Source organism: Helianthus annuus, chromosome 12 (assembly GCF_002127325.2).
Source record: "Helianthus annuus cultivar XRQ/B chromosome 12, HanXRQr2.0-SUNRISE, whole genome shotgun sequence".
In the NCBI taxonomy this organism is placed as follows: Eukaryota; Viridiplantae; Streptophyta; class Magnoliopsida; order Asterales; family Asteraceae; genus Helianthus; species Helianthus annuus.
The window spans coordinates 15220634-15239306 of NC_035444.2; the positions used below are offsets into that span (position 1 = coordinate 15220634).

At 37.5% G+C, this 18673-nt stretch overlaps 3 protein-coding genes across 5 annotated transcripts; 1 reads left to right on the plus strand and 2 right to left on the minus strand.

Annotated features, from left to right (window-relative positions):
- Positions 1-2022: 2022 nt before the first annotated feature.
- LOC110894229 (golgin candidate 5) lies at positions 2023-11547 on the minus strand. Of its 3 annotated transcripts, none has more exons than XM_022141423.2 (19): positions 11170-11547; positions 10803-10952; positions 9690-10414; positions 8712-8783; positions 8457-8531; positions 8204-8318; positions 7580-7641; positions 7409-7456; positions 6388-6672; positions 6242-6301; positions 5341-5424; positions 5206-5271; positions 4812-5129; positions 4619-4733; positions 3712-3920; positions 3582-3641; positions 3347-3460; positions 2348-2422; positions 2023-2247 (listed from the first exon to the last, which is right to left on the minus strand). In XM_022141423.2, exons 2-19 carry the CDS (start codon positions 10942-10944, stop codon positions 2212-2214), a joined length of 2661 nt encoding a protein of 886 aa, XP_021997115.1. In that variant the 5' UTR covers positions 10945-10952; positions 11170-11547; the 3' UTR covers positions 2023-2211. The 3 variants fall into 3 exon arrangements, with proteins under 3 accessions (XP_021997115.1, XP_021997114.1, XP_035836704.1); XM_022141422.2 differs by having other exon boundaries at positions 10803-11074; positions 11170-11540; XM_035980811.1 differs by having other exon boundaries at positions 2025-2247; positions 9690-10408; positions 11170-11384.
- A 2656-nt stretch (positions 11548-14203) lies between these two features.
- Positions 14204-14877, minus strand: LOC110894228 (30S ribosomal protein S17, chloroplastic). The gene has a single exon (XM_022141421.2). It carries the CDS (start codon positions 14854-14856, stop codon positions 14416-14418), a length of 441 nt encoding a protein of 146 aa, XP_021997113.1. The 5' UTR covers positions 14857-14877; the 3' UTR covers positions 14204-14415.
- A 2221-nt stretch (positions 14878-17098) lies between these two features.
- LOC110892496 lies at positions 17099-17542 on the plus strand. Its single transcript, XM_022139656.1, has one exon. It carries the CDS (start codon positions 17099-17101, stop codon positions 17540-17542), a length of 444 nt encoding a protein of 147 aa, XP_021995348.1.
- The last annotated feature ends 1131 nt before the right edge of the window (positions 17543-18673 follow it).

Consider the following 18673-nt stretch of genomic DNA (forward strand, 5'->3'; position numbering starts at 1 on the left):
CCAGTGTCGAAGCTTGAGATTTCCGACCGGGGTCGAAAACATATATACCCAAAAATTTCTATAAAACCGGGGGGTCAAAAACGTATATACCCAAAATTTTCTATACAAAAACTACATACTCTCCACTACTAAGCAAAAAGTTCGGGGGGCCAGCCGCCCCCTCCCGCCCCTAAGCTACGCCAATGCCATTACCACCTTCAAACCTAAACAAATGACCAATCCTAATTGACCCATTACCACCAGCAAACCTGGACAGATCTGGAACCACGAACAATGAACACATTCTAAAAGCCTAACTCATGAACAAGAACAATGCACACATTCTGCAAGCCTAACTTATTAACAAGAACAATGAACACATTCTGTGGTATATAGATTGGTCACTGCAATCCTAACTCATGAACACATGAACTTGCAAACCATTGTGTCCTACATACAAACCATGAAACCAGTGATGCATTTTGTCCTACATACAAATGCAAAATGCATGTCCTAGTATTATCCAAACCAGTGACCCAATACTAATATTGTCCTCCTAATACTGTCCTAAAGTATACTTTCCTAATCATACAAACCATGCAATGTCATTATACTATCCTAATGCATACTCTCCTAGTCATACAAACTATGAACGCAATGGCATTTTGTTGCGACTTGAAATTAGGAATTTAAAGCGTACTTTTATGCTTTTTAATCACGAGAAGCTCGCAACACACCAAACACAATTGTGACTAGTGTATAGAACGAGCGAGTGGCAAAATCACTGTTGTGAACATGTACCTGATATTGTCATGTATAATAAATAAATCGTATATGATGTAGCACGACTACTCTCACTATGACTTGTGCATCGGATTTAGATATCTCAAAAATAAGTTCAACTAAGTGAATTATAAGATGATGAACTTCAACTAAGTGAATTATAAGATTGAAGCCATTGACATCTGATAAAACAATAAATAAGGCGTAGTTGAATTCACAAAATGTCATTATCCATGGAACTAATTCACCTAAAAATAAAGGTGGGCGGGAAGGACCTCCGGCCAGGCCCGATATTTCGAAGGACACGTTATTTAAAAAAAAATCGATATGTATATGTAAAAAAATAAATTAATAGGGTATACCCATACAAACACCAACATAGGCCCACTTACAAAACAATTTTTATGGTTTAGATTAGTTATCAGCCCATTGACATTAGGTTTAGACCTTTAGTGAGCCAAATACCCAATTTCGTTAAGGCATAAGGGCATTTTTTTAAGCTCGAACATGGTACATGAAATCTCAGGGCCGGCCCTACTAGGTGTAGGTCTAAAATAACCATAATTAAACATCAATGACACTAATTGAACCTTATTCACCGGAAGTGACCATAAATTACCTTAACTGAACGTCAAGACGACATTATAAAGACTTAGTACCTCGGAGCAGACAATCAATCAATCAATCAGGGTAAAGATTTTAAAGAAATCATATGCTTCGAGATGAAGATTCCACTAGTTTGCATGTCTTAATGTAACTTGTTCTTAATGAAGTTAAAATTAAATAAGTTATATTGCATTTATTATTAACAGGAAAAAAATCTACATATATAGCAAGTTTTGAAGCTAAAAAGGAGACACATTAACCTACCCACTGATGGTACACCATGAATGCAGTCTTGGACCACAATATTATACTACCTACCATTCAAAAACAGAGAATAATAAAAGTATTAACAAATTTGAATAGTTTGAAATAATATAAAAAAAGGTGAAAACACAGGCTCCCAGCTTATTAGGGTCCTCTCTCTTGTGCTCCAATATTGTCTGCCACTACCTTATTTCTTCCCAAAGACACATGATGTTTCTTCTTTCACAATCTCATTTTGGGCACCATCATTACACAACCAACTTTAATCAAACAACCATACCAATACTTGTACATAACCGTCGTTAAAACAATATATTCAAGTAAGCAATATGTTCGTTTTCGCAGTTATAAACTTATAACTGTTTACGTATTGAGTGGCCTCATCTCAAATTAAACCAGAAAACAAATTCATATTCTATAATCCTGTATGTTAAATCAGTTGAAGTTATAGAACATTCAAAAAATACTAATTATTCAAAATACAAGATCTTTCATCAAGGGAAAAAAGAAGGGTAAAACAATGATTTTACTGTAATAATGTATAGTATATTTTTGCACTCTTAAGAACTGACCTCTCCTTTAAGCAGCACCAATTGATGAACTCAACACTTGGAGCTACAAAAGATCAAACATCGGGCAAAATATTTAACATTTTTTTCGGTTAGTGATGTATAGGTTAAATGTAAATTGTAACCGTGATGGCTAAATTAAATACCTTATTTACAAGAGTGTTTACTTGTTCTCTGTACATCTCCTTCAGGTCCACGATATCAGCCCGAAGTTCTTCAAGCTACACAACAAATAGTTTCGTGATATGGGTCATGTACAGGCATATAGCTATAACTAAGACGTACAAGTGGCAGTTCAACCCATTGAGATGAGTTGATTTGGGTTGTGTTTTATCTCAAACAGGTTAAATCTAAATAATCATCCAAAAGGGAATGGGTTGAAAGTCAGCCCAAGTCTATGGTCATAATATTGTTTTTTAACACAACCCGCCGCGCGTTGCGGCGGCGGCGTACGCGACGTATAAATTGTATACTACAATGAACCCGACTCGTTTCCGAACTAAATTAATGTTGAAACGTAGAGTAATCCGAATTCATACGGTTGAATGAAAATGTATTATATTTGACCCACCTTGTTTCCAAACAAAATTACGTCGAAACGAAGACCAACTCAAAACGTACATAAAATAAACACGTGTTGGCATCGTACGCGGCGTGATAAAGTACAGACTACGATCGACCCGAATCGTTTTCCGAACTAAATTTAAGTCGAAACGTAGCAACTCAAATTTATATCGTCGAATGAAAACGTATTATATTTGAGTAGATTTCTTTGCAAACAAAATTTACGTCAAAGCGTAGTCCAACTCAAAACGTACATATAAATAAAACATTATATAATTGATCCGACTCGTTTCCAAACAAAAATTACGTTAAAGCGTAGACGAACTTGAATTTATACCGACACGTACATAAAAATTAAAAAAAAAAACGTGAGAAGTTAGTTTTAGGATAACTTGAAACTTTAGAAACTTGAAGGGACCAAAGTGACATTTACAAATTTGCAGGGTTATTTTTTACATTATTGCGAAGTTAGGGTAGAATGGGTCGGTGCCACCGACCTCTATCTTAAAGGTATTATGAATTGTAACAAAAAGAACTAAATTTGCAGTCAATGAATTTTTTTAAAAGCCGCTCGTATGTACCTCCTCATCACGTTCACCCATCAACTCGAGTGCAGCCGCGTGTCTACGTCTTAACGCTTCCATCTCTGCCTTCATGCCAGGCAGCTGAGACACTTCTGATCGTAACTTTTCACACTGCACAAAAAATAATTACTCCACGATGAAGATTAAAACACATAACCCGTTGTTATTTTTTTTATAATTTTTTTGGGGGTGTATAAAAAGTGAGAATATAACAATTTGATCAAAAACGTACCTCTGCAGTCATTTTAACCAACTCCTCAGCAAGAGAGTCCCGAATGGATTCCATAGATGCCTGGTATTCAATAATGAATATTTCCCCTTTTTAAAAATATTAATTACATTTATAAAAGATGTGATATTACCAATCTAGACATGTAAGATGCAAGTTCACCCTCCTTGTGTCGAAGAGCAGCTTCAAGGGCATTCGGCGTTTTACTCTTTAAATAATATGAAGTCTCTCCGGGATTTCTTCTTTCCGAGAGAGTATCAGATGAGTCCAAAGACGCTTGCAAATAAAAACTTTCCTCCATACTACTCAAACTGCTGGCACTCGAGAGTCTGCGAGTCAAACCTGCACACAAAAGTCAACATTATAAAAAAAATACAAAAAAGAGAAACGAATCTGAAAACATATCTATATTACTATATAAAACATCTGATTGGGATAGAGATGTAATTTCACAATTTTTTTAAGACACCTGTTACAACGTTTGAAGCATAGGGTACAACTACAAATGCTTCTTGCAATAGTTCCTAATTTGCCCCTATTTAATAAACTTCACTTAATTAATACATTATTTAATACACATGAGATTATTTAGTTCACTACATTTACTATTATCTTATTTATAATACTTTGAACTAATATTTAAATTTACATTTACTATTTATATTTTTATAACTAAATACTATTTAAGTTAAGTATTAAGTATATAATTACTAAATATTTACATAATAATAATAATAATAATAATAATAATAATAATAATAATATTTATAAAACTTTAAACTAAGATTTAAATTTACAATTATTATTTATAATTTTATAACTAAATACTATTTAATTAAGATTTATCTTAGTTTAATAATCTAATTACTAAATATTTACATAATAATAATAATAATAATAATGCCCAAATATAATCAGTGTTTAAAGTAGATCGCGTTAGATTGCGGTCTCCAAAAGAGGCTTAGTGACACCCGCCGCATCGCACGGGTCAACCCACTAGCACCGATATACAGTTATTTACACATTAATAGCTACTTTACCATTCTCCGATGTCGATTTTGTCCTGGCTATCTTGTTTTGCTCGAGAAGAGCTGTAGATTGAAGGTGAGCCGCCTTTTCCAGTTCCAGACGTGCATTTTTTTCACGTTCGATATCCTGTAATCATCATCACCGTAAGTCCGTAATTATATTGTTTAAAAAGGTTTTAAAGCAAACTAAATGGTAGTATGGTACCTGCTGCAGGAGTTCACGGTGGGTCAATGCTTCCTGCAGCTCTTGCTTATGTTTCGTTTTGAGTTCTTTAATTTCATCTTGAAGCCGACTCACTCGACCTTCATGCGTATCGGCTTCCTCTTTTAATGCAAGGTAATCCTGCCTGCTTTCAGCTGCTCTTTGTCTTTCTTTTTCAAGGGACCGAGTTAGTTGTGTTTGCTCTGTTCTCAAACACGATATCTGAGCTTCAAGAACATTTATGCGAGATAACGTTTGTGATAATCGTTCGTTAACAGAACGCTCTCTTTCCTCTGCTCCTGCAGCTTTGGCCTCCGCTTCCTGTGAGTTTTAAATATTAGCAAGCTTTAAACGCGCACAACAAAAAGACGAATAAAACTTTAAGTCTTTAACGAACCTGAAGACGTGAGTTTAGTGATCTCTCTACAGCATTCCAAGCTTCTGCCTTTCTAGCAGTTGTTTTCTAAAAGAAGAAAAAAAAAGAGTTAAACGAAAAAGCGTTGAAGGTGAAACTGTGTAAAATGAAACGAACCTGAATAGCTTCAATCTGTCTCAAAAGAGGCCTAGTAGATTCCGGAACTTGTGTAACCAACTCTTCACATCGACGCTCGCTTGCCTGGAGACCAATGAATAACGTAAGATGTTCAATGTGGCAAAATAGGCGAGCCATGTGGATTTGGATAACTGGTCAAAATATAGTCTTGATATTTTATAAAACTTTTAAAAAATAACTAGGTTATCAAATATGATTACAGATTTTTATTTAATCATTAATAATCTAATCTATTGAAAGAGTAAAATGCCATTTTCGTCCATAAGGTTTGGCCAGTTTTGCGACTTTCGTCCAAAGGTTTGGCTAGTTTTGCGACTTTCGTCCAAAGGTTTGTTTTTCCGCATCTGGATCCAAAAGGTTTGAAATCTTGTCATTTTCATCCGGCTCGTTAACTCCATCCATTTTTCTCCATTAAGTCGGGGGTATTTCTGTCTTTTTTGCTAACTTAAAAGGCAATTCGGTCCTTTTCACTTTATGTAAAAAGACTAAATACCCCTGAGAAGACCGAATTGCCCTTTAAGTTAACAAAAAAGACGGAAATACCCCTAACTTAACGGAGAAAAATTGGATGGAGTTAACAAGCCGGATGAAAATGGCAAGATTTTAAACCTTTTAGATCCAGATGGGGAAAACAAACCTTTGGACGAAAGTCGCAAAACTGGCCAAACCTCGGGGACGAAAATGGCATTTTACTCATATTGAAAAAATAATTTAGGAGGTTGTATGCATCGAAATACGCCTTGGGAAACTTTCGAGCCCCTTTGACCCGTTTTCTTTTGAGCTCCGTTTCTTAATTCTTCTAGTTTGACTTGTTAGGGCTATGACATAACCCGAATCGACTCATTCACAAGTAGTTTTATATTATAGACTCAGGACACACTTGGTATCGTTTTTGAAGGTCCTCAATGTCTCTCCTTAGCATATCTTCTTTAAAAACCGCCTGCAACAACAAAAGGTAGTAAACTCAAACAATTTATACAAAATGAAAATAAAAAAAAAAATAGAAAAGGTTTTTTAAATGCAAACCTGCTGCTCCTTTCGGCTCAGAGTTTGCCTTAATTCTTCGAGGGTTTGAACTAGCATAGCTTCGCGTTCTTCGGCTTCCTTTAGCCTGCTCTCTAGTTCATTTCTAGCTTCATCATTTGCACGGGACTCTGCTAATGCTTCAGCTTCTTTGGCTGCATTTAAAGCAGTCGTATAGAACTCTTTTTGAGTTGCCAGCTCAGCATGGTTTTTCTCGATTGTTTCTTGTAGCAGCTTCTCTGTAGCCGCCTTGTCCCTCTTTATACTCTCTACTTTGTTCTCTTCAACCTAACAAATTACTCAAAAAAAGAAACAAAAAAATTGAATATGTTTGGTATGTAATTCGTTTTGTTACTTGGTGAACGTACATTTAACTTTCTTGACAAATATAAATAGGAAAAATTACAAGTTTTGTCCTTTATCTTTATACCACTTTTCAGGCGGTGTCCTTTTTAACGAATGTTGACAGGCGGTGTCCTTTACTAGGTATTTTGTTGCAAGTTTAGTCCTTTACACCCAACCCAGTTAAAAAACCCTGTTAATTGTTGACAGGCGGTGTCCTTTACTAGGTATTTTGTTGCAAGTTCAGTCCTTTACATTGGCGAAGCTTTGAAGGGGCCGGGAGGGGCGCCCGACCCCCCGAACTTTTCGCTCAGTAGTGTTATATATGTAGTTTTCGTATAGAAATTTTTGGGTATATACGTTTTCGACCCCCCGATTCTATAGAAATTTTGGGTCTATACGTTTTCCGACCCCCCCGTCGAAAACGTCAAGCTTCGCCACTGGTCCTTTACCTAAGTATTTTGTTGCAAGTTTAGTCCTTTACACCCAACAATTAACAGGGTTTTTTAACTGGGTTGGGTGTAAAGGACTAAACTTGCAACAAAATACCTAGTAAAGGACACCGCCTGTCAACATTCGTTAAAAAGGACACCGCCTGAAAAGTGGTATAAAGATATAGGACAAAACTTGTAATTTTTCCATATAAATATAAGTTGCTCACAGGGGTAGAGAATGTGATTACCTGTAACTTTGTTGTTAATCCCTTTTTCTCTTCTTCAAACTCCCTGATCTAGCATTCACCCAAATAAAAACAAAATTTATATATAAAAAAAACTCTTTAACGTAACGTCATATGCAAAGTAATGGTTTTGGGCTTCTAAAGGAAAAAAAATAGCTTTATTTAATTTTATACCTGCGCACGTAGTTTCCTAATTGTCGCTTCTTGAGCAGCTTGTTTCTTAGACAGCTCTTCACCTAAAAGCAAAAAACGGAGCCACATCATAATTTTATATCTAGAAATTACTGGAAGTTGTAAAGGTATTTACAACTAGACTTGGTCAATAAAATGTAAATTATTTAATAAAAGAGTAAAATGTCATTTTCGACCCTGAGGTTTGGTCAGATTTTTGACTTTCGTACAAAGGTTTATTTTTCCGAATTTGGGTCCAAAAGGTTTGAAATCTTGCCATTTTCATCCGGCTCGTTAACTCCATCCATTTTTCTCCGTAAGTCGGGGTATTTTCGTTTTTTTGTTAACTTGAAGGGCAATTCGGTCTTTTCACTTTATGTACAAGCATTTAACATAATGTACAAGTATTCAAAATATCCTTACTAAATAAAAAAAAAGACGAAGATACCCCTGACTTAGTAGAGAAAATGGATGGAGTTAACGAGCGAGATGAAAATGGCAATATTTCAAACCTTTTAAATTCAGATGCAGAAAAACAAACCTTTGAACGAAAGTCACAAAACTGACCAAACCTCAGGGACGGAAATGACATTTTACTCTTAACAAAATGTTCTTCAAACTAATTACCTTCTGCCATAACTTGAGTGATGATTTCATCTTTTTCCTTCAGAAGAGCAGCGGCGTCACTTTTTTTATTTTGCTCTCTGCGTAGGGTATCTCTTTCCCGAGTCAGAGCATAAACCTGAATTTAAATAGTTGTGAGTCAATATTCAGCACTTGTTATTCAAATTTGACTACTATGCTTTAGCTACTAAATTAAAACATTTCTGAAAAGAAAAATAATGATATGAAAAAAGATGTAGAATATACAAACAGTTACCTTTCTTTCAAGAGTTGAGACCCTTTGATGATACTCTTCACGTAAAGACTCGACTTCGGCTTCATTTGATTTTCTCTGTTTAAGTATGTGAAACAGTTATAAAGCAACAAAAAGAGCACAAACGATAGAAAAATATCTAAAAATTGCATTTCGAATTTGCGCATTCTCTCCAGGCGGTAATAAGATTTATAACAAAGTAAAGAAACAAAATAAAAATCAAAACTATACAGAAAATTTGAATGTAACGTGTCCTACCGTTTGTTCCTCAAGCAAAGACTTCAGCTGCTCGTTCTCATTCATTAGCTTCGCGAGTTCATCAGCTTTCGCCTGGTAGTATGTTTCAGACGATTACAAAAATGTATATAGTAAAAAAACCATTACGGTAATAACAGTATTGAACGCGTCTATTAAATATATTCTTATCCTATGCAACCAAAGTAGAAACGAACTGTGAATGTTCATTAGGGGTGTTAAACGGGTCGTGTTCGTGGGTTGGGGGGTTCAACCCGAATCCGATCGTGTCATACATATGAACCCGAACATGACCTGAATATTTGCGTGTTGACTCGAACACGACCCGTTCACCCCAATATTTTTTTATTTTATAATTTTTTCCACAACTTATTAATATATTAAAATTAAAATTCACTACAAAAAACACAAATTAAATTATAAAATCTTATGTCAATTTCTCTTTTTAGGTTATAATTACGACAAAAATACACACCCAAGTTAATTTATGACATCAAACATATTGTAAGAAAATATAATATAATATAAAGGGGTTAAATGGGTCAACCTGACAACCCGACCAGGTTGACCCGAACCCGAACCCGTTCAACCCGAATATTTTTTTATTTTATAATTTTTTCCACAACTTATTAATATATTAAAATTAAAATTCACTACAAAAAACACATATTAAATTATAAAATCTTGTGTCAATTTCTCTTTTTAGGTTATAATTACGACAAAAATACACACCCAAGTTAATTTATGACATCAAACATATTGTAAGAAAATATAATATAATATAAAGGGGTTAAACGGGTCAACCCGACAACCTGACCAGGTTGACCTGAACCCGAACCCGTTTAGCTAAACGAGTTCGTGGGTTCAACCTGAAACTGACTCGAACCTGTTTAGACTAAACCCAAACCCTTGAGTTTCGTGTTAAGTTCGTGTCGTGTTTTCAGGTCGTGTCAGAAATTCACTCCCCTAATGTTTATGCACCTGAGCTTGTGTAGCAGCTCCTAGAAGTGCAGTCTCCATTAATTTCATCTCCCGCTTCACATTCTCGAGCTCAACCACCGAATCCGAATATTCAGACAAATTCCTTTCCAAACTCGACGGTTGTTCTTTAACTTCCGCTTCGTGTTCAGTAGCAGTTGTGTTACCGTCATCTAAAACCACATCAGGGACGATCTCAGAAACATCATCTGAAACTTGTATAGCCTCTTCTTGTCTCTTTGATTCCTCTTCAGTCTTTTGTAAATCAAGCGGTTGACTCACCGCGTTTGACTCCAGGACGATACCTGCGGCTTGATCTTCGGAACTTGTTGACTCGGGTTCTGTTAACTTATGGTCGGGAAACTCTAATGGGTCAGTATGATCTGCGCTTGGTTCTTCAGATATTCCAATGTGTGATTTTTGTGCATTACTTGTGTTTAGGGCGATGGCTGCAAGTTCATCTGCCAGCTCATCAATAATTGTTTCATCCCTGCTCTCTACTTCATCCGAAGCGGTAACATGCGTTTCTTGATGCTGCTCTTCAGGCTTTAAAGTTTCAACATTTGATTCTCTAACTTCACTGGCGGTAGTAGCAGGATCATCAGTTTCGTTTTCACGAGAAGATGATGGAAGACTTGAAGACTCGAGATTTTCCGATGACTCGGCGTCTTCGTCCTCGTCTTTCTGACCCATAAATGACATTAAATCCGTCGACCATAACCCTGAAGCTGAAAGTAAACAAGTAAATGATACATACAAACAAACAAACCCAAGATAACCAAAAGTACTAAAAATGATCATGGTATTTACAACTAGCATAAGGTGGTGAGTAAACTATAATAGCAAGTTCGACTCAAAACCGGTCTGATAGGGTGAACCAGACAGGTCAGACCCCCGGTTCCCGGTCCAGTCCGGTTTTCAAAACATTGATAGCAACAGAAAAAACAACAAAAAGACGAGAAAAAGTAGCACCAGCCCCTATAAAAAAATGTACCCAAAACGGTACACGAAAGGTGTCGATTTCAACCCATCCATCTAAAAACAGGTCAATTCGGGTCAAACTTAATGGGTCAAACCGATTAAACTACAATAATTCAGCTAATAAAGAAACACTACCTTCAGAAGTGGAAGAAGTTCCATCAGGATTCTCTTCCAACCCGAGAGCATTATCGAAATTCTTTTCGATAGTCTTAACACCGGCGCTGATCTTGTTAACCGCCTCGGAGAAATCCGGAAAGTTCCCACTAAACCAAGCCATATCCTAACCTATAAAATCTCCACAATGCTTAAAACTATACAGAACAAATGCACCAAAAACCCTAATGTTACACCAATTTGCGTGACATCATCAGCACCGAATGGTGTAACATCATCAGCTCTGAATCAATCTAACACGGAAGAACAGAAAATATACAATTTCAGGATCTAGGGTTTTATACTAATTGAAGAACCGATATTGTGATTTACAGATTTAGATACTTACTATATTTAAAATGTTGAAGGAATCTCGGTTGATTTGTAGTGAATCTGAATGATTTGATGCTGGAAGGTAACAAGTGTGTCTAGATCAGATAACCTGAACGATGAAGATTTGATGATTTAACTGGAATTATGTGGGAAATAAACGCATGTTGAAGGTGATGATCAGAAAATATATGAGATGCAGATTTCGTATTTGGTTTACAGTTGAATAACTACAAATTTGACAAATAAAGTGATGCTATAAATGATATATTACTGAAAACAGTAAGAGTATTGTGACTCCTGCAACAATGGCAGAGAAAGAGCAGAATTCCCAATCCAAAAATAAAGGAAGTTGGAATTGCTCATGTGTGAAGTCGTGTTAAAATTCTGATTTAGGTCGCTCTAATTTTTAATTTGTATTTGTTTAAAAACTTTTTATATATGTTTTCATTGTCTTTTCTCATCTATACACATAAGTGTGTGTGTATTAGTGATTTGAGTATTGAAGTGCGTGGGAGTGGCTTGATTGGTTTTACAAATGAAGCTCGTTGTTCTACTGGCAACCCCTTCTAGTTGATCCACGTATGTTGGGGTAAGCTGATACACCCGGACAAGTTGTGATCCTGAGATTGATTTGCAAGTATGGAACTCGCTTGTGTGAACTCAGGTATTGTGAGTGTGGGTCGAGCTAAGTGGATTCTCCTGGTCCCTCCTTTGGGTTGAATTGTGTTAAATGAGATGGCAAAATCCTATTGGCTGGTGGAGTGTTAGGCAGATGCCCCCTCCACCCTGACCAAGTGTATCACAAGAGTGTACATTGTGATTCTCCTTTGGTGTGGGAATCAGACATGACATGACGACATTTTAAGAATAGGAAGAGATAGTATAAGCCAAAAGAGTTAATGTTGCATACATTTTGTTGAGTAAGGATCTCGTACTATTTATAAGGCTATCCATTAGACCACGGGGGTCTAGAGGGTTGTCAATGAGGCCACCCGTCACTGGATCATGGACGGATTTGATGATAAGACCCTTCACGTATAAATTCAAACCTGTGAGGGGACAGCACACTAACCATATTGATTCATCCAAGACACAAAGCCACCTTTACAAGATCATAGCAAGTAAGACAATAGGTGTTTAGCTAACTGGTTAAAGATGATAACCTTAATTTCAAGTGTTAGTGTTCTATTTTAGATCTATTTTAAAATGGTACTTAGCTACACTATTTAAGGTTGAGGTTACTTTGGTTTTAATTTAGTTGTGAATCTACATTTGCTCTCTGTGTTGGATCCGAGCAAGATACGTCATTAACCATATCCATTCAAAATGACATCACATAATTTCGGTATATTTATGTTTTGGGAAATTTTGCAAGTTTCATCATTCATGACTAGTATGAAAGTGTAGCATTATATTCACCTTTAATCATGAGTATTAGATTTCAAAAAAGTAAAGCCATAATAACAATTACTTGAGTTAATTACACAAGGAGCCCATGTATGTAGGCACTAATCACACATTTTGGGGTCCCCAAAAGATGTTGCTTTTTTTATGCTTTTTTTAATCACCACTCGTATGTCCCGACAAGATGTTGAACAAGCCTAGGTCGCAATGGTGAAGTACCAAAACTCAAAGATAACCTAGGTTTAGGTGGTGTGCGACTGTGGAGCTGGTTGCTAGAGATACGAAGGGGATGCCAGCGTTAAGGGGTGAGGATGAAGGGGTTGGGTATTATTCCACGTTTTTATTATTTTAAGTCCATGGGTTGAAAAAAATTACACAAATAGTGCTTTACTTTTTTACAAAAGGGTATTTTGATCATTTTACATAAATTTAACTATGTTTTTAACAACAATTGTTAGTATTAGACTACAAACTTGTTACTAAATTAACCCAAACGTGAATCTTACTAACTTGGATCTCAAATGTGTGATTAGAGCAAAACCACATGGACTATTTATGTAATTACCTTTGATTTACTTTATGTAAACCACACGGCCTAACCAACAGGTGTTTACTATTTGGGTCAAACCATATACACGTTTAACCCATTTTAGTTTCAGGCCATCTTTGCATGGGTTTAGTTTATTCAGATGATAGTTTAGCTTTTGGCTGAAACCAACTTCAGTTAAGTAGTTAAGTTTTAAGGTTCAGTTCCGGTTACACCTTGAATAGCTGCTCCCAAAACCCATGTCTAACAGGGGGCGAACCAAGTGTCTATTGGGTGGAACATAAGTTTGGTGGTTACTGGTTAGTCCGGTCTAACAGTTTCCAAACCAGGTAACATCATATTAAATAGTCGATAAGTGATTTGGTTTGGATTAGGCTTCGAATGGTTAACCTGAAAACTGTAAGGGTCTATCAAGTCGAATTGAATGGAACAAGTCACACATAGCCACATAGATAAAGTGGTCAGGCCCGATGGGTATCAAAAACTAGATGTCTTCGTATCGTATCATATGAAATTTATAAATTGGAATTATGGTTGTAAAAATGAGGTGACAGTGTCCCATTGAATTACTTTAATTCAATTTGGATAAAAATGAGGTTAAGACTTGATTGGCGGATTCAATATAAACAGAGTTAAGTGCTATTTACGTCATGTGGTTTGTACACTTTTTTCATTTCAGACCAAATTTCAAAATTGTATCATTTTCTCCTTGACATTCTCGAAACGTGTCTTTTCAGTCCAAAAAACTAACTCCAGTAAAAAAACACAATTAGCTTAAAGGTAAAATTGTCATTTTAGAGTAAAAAAACACAATTAGCTTAAAGGTAAAATTGTCATTTTAGAGTTGTTCGGAGGTTTTACATACCCTCCACTGTGCACATACTTCCGACCACTCCAAACCACTATGTAAAATGACCATTTTACCCCTGAGCTAACTATGTTTCTTGACTGGGGTAAGTTTTTTTTTAACTGAAATGACAAGTTTCAAGATATTCGAGAATGTGATACATTTTTGGCCTGAAATAAAAAAGTGAACAAACTAGTAACTCATATAAGTACTTGGGCAACAGGATACAAACTGATATATCTCTCAAACGCATTTAATCAAACACCTTGCCTGCATTCTACTACGATTCCCAATTATTATATTTAATCAATCGAAATGTGTTTCATTTGATCAAACATCACAACGATTAAACAAAACAAAACATAACAAATCTTCATCAACAACACTGAACCAGCTCAATTTCCAAAGTAATTCAGTAAACACGACAATGATAACAAAAACATCAAACCTTGTCACTCTAGAGTCTAGACTTGCTCAGAAGACTCAGACTCTAACGCAATTCCAAGCTCCTTCTTCGACTCAGCCCTTTTCGGAACCGGGATTGCAAGAAACGTCTTCTTCTTGCTAATCGGCTTACACTTTTCCAGCTGGACAATATCCCCAACTTGGAACTGGTTATCCGGGTCATGAGCTTGAAACTTCTTCTTCTTCCTGACTCTACGTTTGTACTTTGGATGAGGTGCAAGACGTACAACTTCAACATTCACAGTTTTGTCATTTGTGGAGCAGATGACGCGGCCCTGGAGAGACCTCATGGCCCGGATGGGGAGGAGGGTGGAGCGGTGGTGGGTTGGGGCGGTGGTGGTGGTGGGTGTGGTGGAGATGGTGGTGGTGCCATGGAGGAATGGGGTGGAGAGAGTGAGGGATTTGAATTGGGAGAGAGGGAGGTTGAGGGTGAGAGACATGGTTGGGTTGGGTTCTGGATAAGAGTTTGAGGATGATGATGGTATTAAGGGGATGTGTTTGTGATCTGGTGCTACGCGTATGTTTCTGTTGTGGGAGATGTTTAGTTGGGATTGTTACACGTAAGGAGATGGTTTTAGATGGCCGTTAGATTGAAGTTGGGGAATCTGATGTGAAGGAGTTTGTGTTCTTCCGGGTTTTGGGTTTTTTGTTGGGAGGAAAATATGACCCGATAATCTACTTGTCTAAAGTTTGGGTTATTTGGGTTCGGTTCTTGGGTTTACCGTTTACATGTAAAATGACAAAAAAGAAATTTCTATTATTAAATATTATCAAAATTCAAATATTATTTGACAATATAAGCATTTAGGTTTTTCCCGTGTTTTGGATTTTTTGGGTTAGGATGTTTGGGTTTTTGGTTAGAATAAAAGTGATCTAATAACCGACCCATATAAGGTTCAGGTTTATTTTCAGTATTCTCTAATTGAGGTTCGGTTGGGTTCGGATTCAATTGAGGTTTTGAGTAAAAAACTAAAAATAAACAGACCCAGTGAAGAGATGAGATGAACCCTATACTTGATTGAGCCCTTCAGATTTTTAAACTAAAGAAAGCTTGGTCTTTGGTAAAGAAAAGTTTCTTGATGTAAGATTTTGGATTACAATAAGTAATGATGAGAAATTAGAGTTTTACTAGTTAATATACCACCCTTTTAATTAAAGGGGAAATTTTACAGGGTAGCAGTTAGGCCAGCTATCCTTTATGGAACAGACTGTTGGGCTATCAAGAAGACACAAGCGCGCAAGATGGAGGTAGCAGAGATGAGGATGCTGAGGTGGATGTGTGGACACACGAGGTTGGATCGGATAAGAAATGAGGTTTTTAGGGAGATATTAGGAGTGGCTAGTATATCAGATAAGATTAAGGAGGGGAGATTGAGATGGTTTGGGCATGTGAAGCGGGGGCAAATGACAGCACCAGTTAGAGTAGTGGAAACTCTTACTGTGGAGAGGAGGAGAGGAAGAGGCCGACCCAAACTGACATGGGAAGAGCAGATTAGGCATGATTTACTAGAGTTGCATCTTTCCGAGGACATGGTCCAAGATAGGAATTCGTGGAGGCATAGGATTAGGGTTAAGGACTTCTAGAAGATATTGCAGGAAGGTCTTAGGTGTATTTTAGGGACGTAAGTTTTTCTTATTCTTTAAGTGACTTAACCGGTGATTGACTTCTTGTGTACATGCCCGAATGATGTTCTATGCTATTATACACGATTTACATTATACTGTGTCAATCTGATCACTAGCTTGGTGTAGGTGACTTCTTTTTTCTGTATTCTTTGACTTGATGTGTTGGTTTGTGGTTCGTTTTGGAGCCGGGGGTCTCTTCTGGAAGCAGCCTCTCTATCCCCAGGGATAGAGGCAAGGTCTGTCTACATCCCACCCTCCCCAGACCCTATGAATAGCATTGCTATTTGTGGGATTTACTGGGTATGGTTGTTGTTGTTGTTGTTGTTGTTGTTGTTGCGGTCCCTTGTCATCTAACGAGAATAAAAGATGAATGACGAACTTGTGCCTTTCGTTTAAAAAAAAGTTATGTTAAAAATGGGAGTGAATATGTAATTGGGAAGAGAGAAATGGATTAATTTGGTGTGTCTTTTAAAAAAATGAGGTGAAGGAAGTGATTATACACCGGGTTTAAAAAAAGATTTTTTTTGTCTAATCAAACTGGCCTTTGAATGGCTAGTTTAAACCAACCAACACAAACGTGTCATGCCGTCTCCTCGTTTGCTTTCTACGCCAGTGAAAATCTTGTCGCCCCACACACAATGCCAGACACGAGATGGTTTGGTGAGCATGAACCGGACTCCATGTCAGATTTCCACGACCACACCGTATGTTGTTAATAAAGTACCCCCAACCCAAAAATGTCTTTTTAAAAAAGAAAGCAAAAAACAATAGTAAAATCAGTACGCCATTAACTAATAATATCATACATAATAGATTAGATATATTTAGAGATAAATATTGTGTCAATATTATATTCAAATTAGAATATATATCTCCCAAAAATATGGAGAAGTCTTGTAATATATATAGGATGTCGATGGAATGAGAAGGCAAGAAAACAATTATTCTCTATCATGGTATCAAGAGTCTGATACGTTCCTTCCTCCCACCCACACTTCCAATTTTCTTTTTTATCTCAGCCTTCATCAATCCCTTCTCAGCCTTTCATCGATCTCCATGGCTTCCCCTCTCCACCCCGCAGTCACCGTATCTAACATCCGACTACTCATCCCAATCACCTTAGACATTGAACCCGGACACTACACTTCGTGGTCTGAACTATTCAAGATTCAATGTAAGGCGTTTCAGGTCTACGACCATCTCCAACCTCGGACCACCTCTGCTACTTTTTCTGATAAAGACAAGGAAAAAGAAAAACCTACCGAATCATGGGAGCGTCTTGATTCAATAGTTTTGCAGTGGATATACAGGACTATATCCCCAGATCTTCTCCACACAATTTTAAAGCCAAACACGACAGCGTATGATGCATGGACGGCTCTTTCAAACCTTTTTCAAGATAACAAGGCAACTCGAACGATTGATCTCAATAATCGTTTTGCAAACACCCGCCTTGATCAGTTCACATCGATGTCTTCTTACTGTCAAGCAATGAAATAAATATACGATCAACTCACGAACGTTGGCTCGCCTGTCACGGACGAACAATTGGTTTTGCAAATTCTCACCGGCCTTACCGAACAATATGAGAGCGTTGCACTCATCATCCAGCAGACAAAGCCTCTTCCGGATTTTTATGACACCAGATCTCGGTTGTGCATGGCAGAGACCCGCAAGATTAATCAAGCAAAACAAGCTGCTCAACATGCTAGTACCGCTCTTAACGCCACTTCGGAACACCGGGATCATGATCGAGGTACCACTTCTGATAATCGCAACGAATCTTCTGAACGTGGGAGTGGCCGGGGCCGCGGCAGAGGCCGAGGCCGAGGCCGTGGATCCGCCACTCGGGGACGCGGTAACTCGAACTACAACTCTTCTGCCCCTGGACAACCGTGGAATGGACCAACTAGTCAGAACTGGAATAACCCACATAATTATTGGGCCGGCCCAACTGGTTATTTCCCTTCATCTTGGGCCACATGGCCTGTCCCACCTTGCCCTTACCCAACACTTCCCAAGTCCAACAACTCGGGCCCAGGCTTGCTAGGTCCACGTCCAGCCCAAAACTATGCTGCTAGTCAGGTCGCCTCGTTCGCTGACCACCACACGCCAACGGACATCACACAGGCTCTTCACCATATGTCGCTGAACCAGCATGATCCAAACCGGACTATGGATACAGGTGCGTCTGATCACATGTCTAACAATTTGATTAATCTCTCGTCTTATTTTAATAACAGCATGTCTCGTAATATTTTAGTAGGTAATGGTAACACCATTCCCGTACATGGACACGGTAACCAAACCTTATCCCCACCTTTTTCCTCCATTTAAACTAAACAATGTCTTTTATGCCCCATCCTTAATCAAAAATTTGCTTTCAGTTCGTCGCTTTACAACTGATAATCATGTTTCTGTTGAGTTTGACCCTTTTGGTTTTCTTGTGAAGGATCTCAAGACCCGGACCCCTATCCTACGATGCAATAGCTCCGGTGATCTCTACACGCTAGATCCTACAAGTCACCAAGTTCACTTCTCCGACCACGTTTGCTGCTATCACTCAAGACACGTGGCATCAAAGACTCAGTCATCCGGGATCTAATTTATTGCATTCATTAAAACAATCTA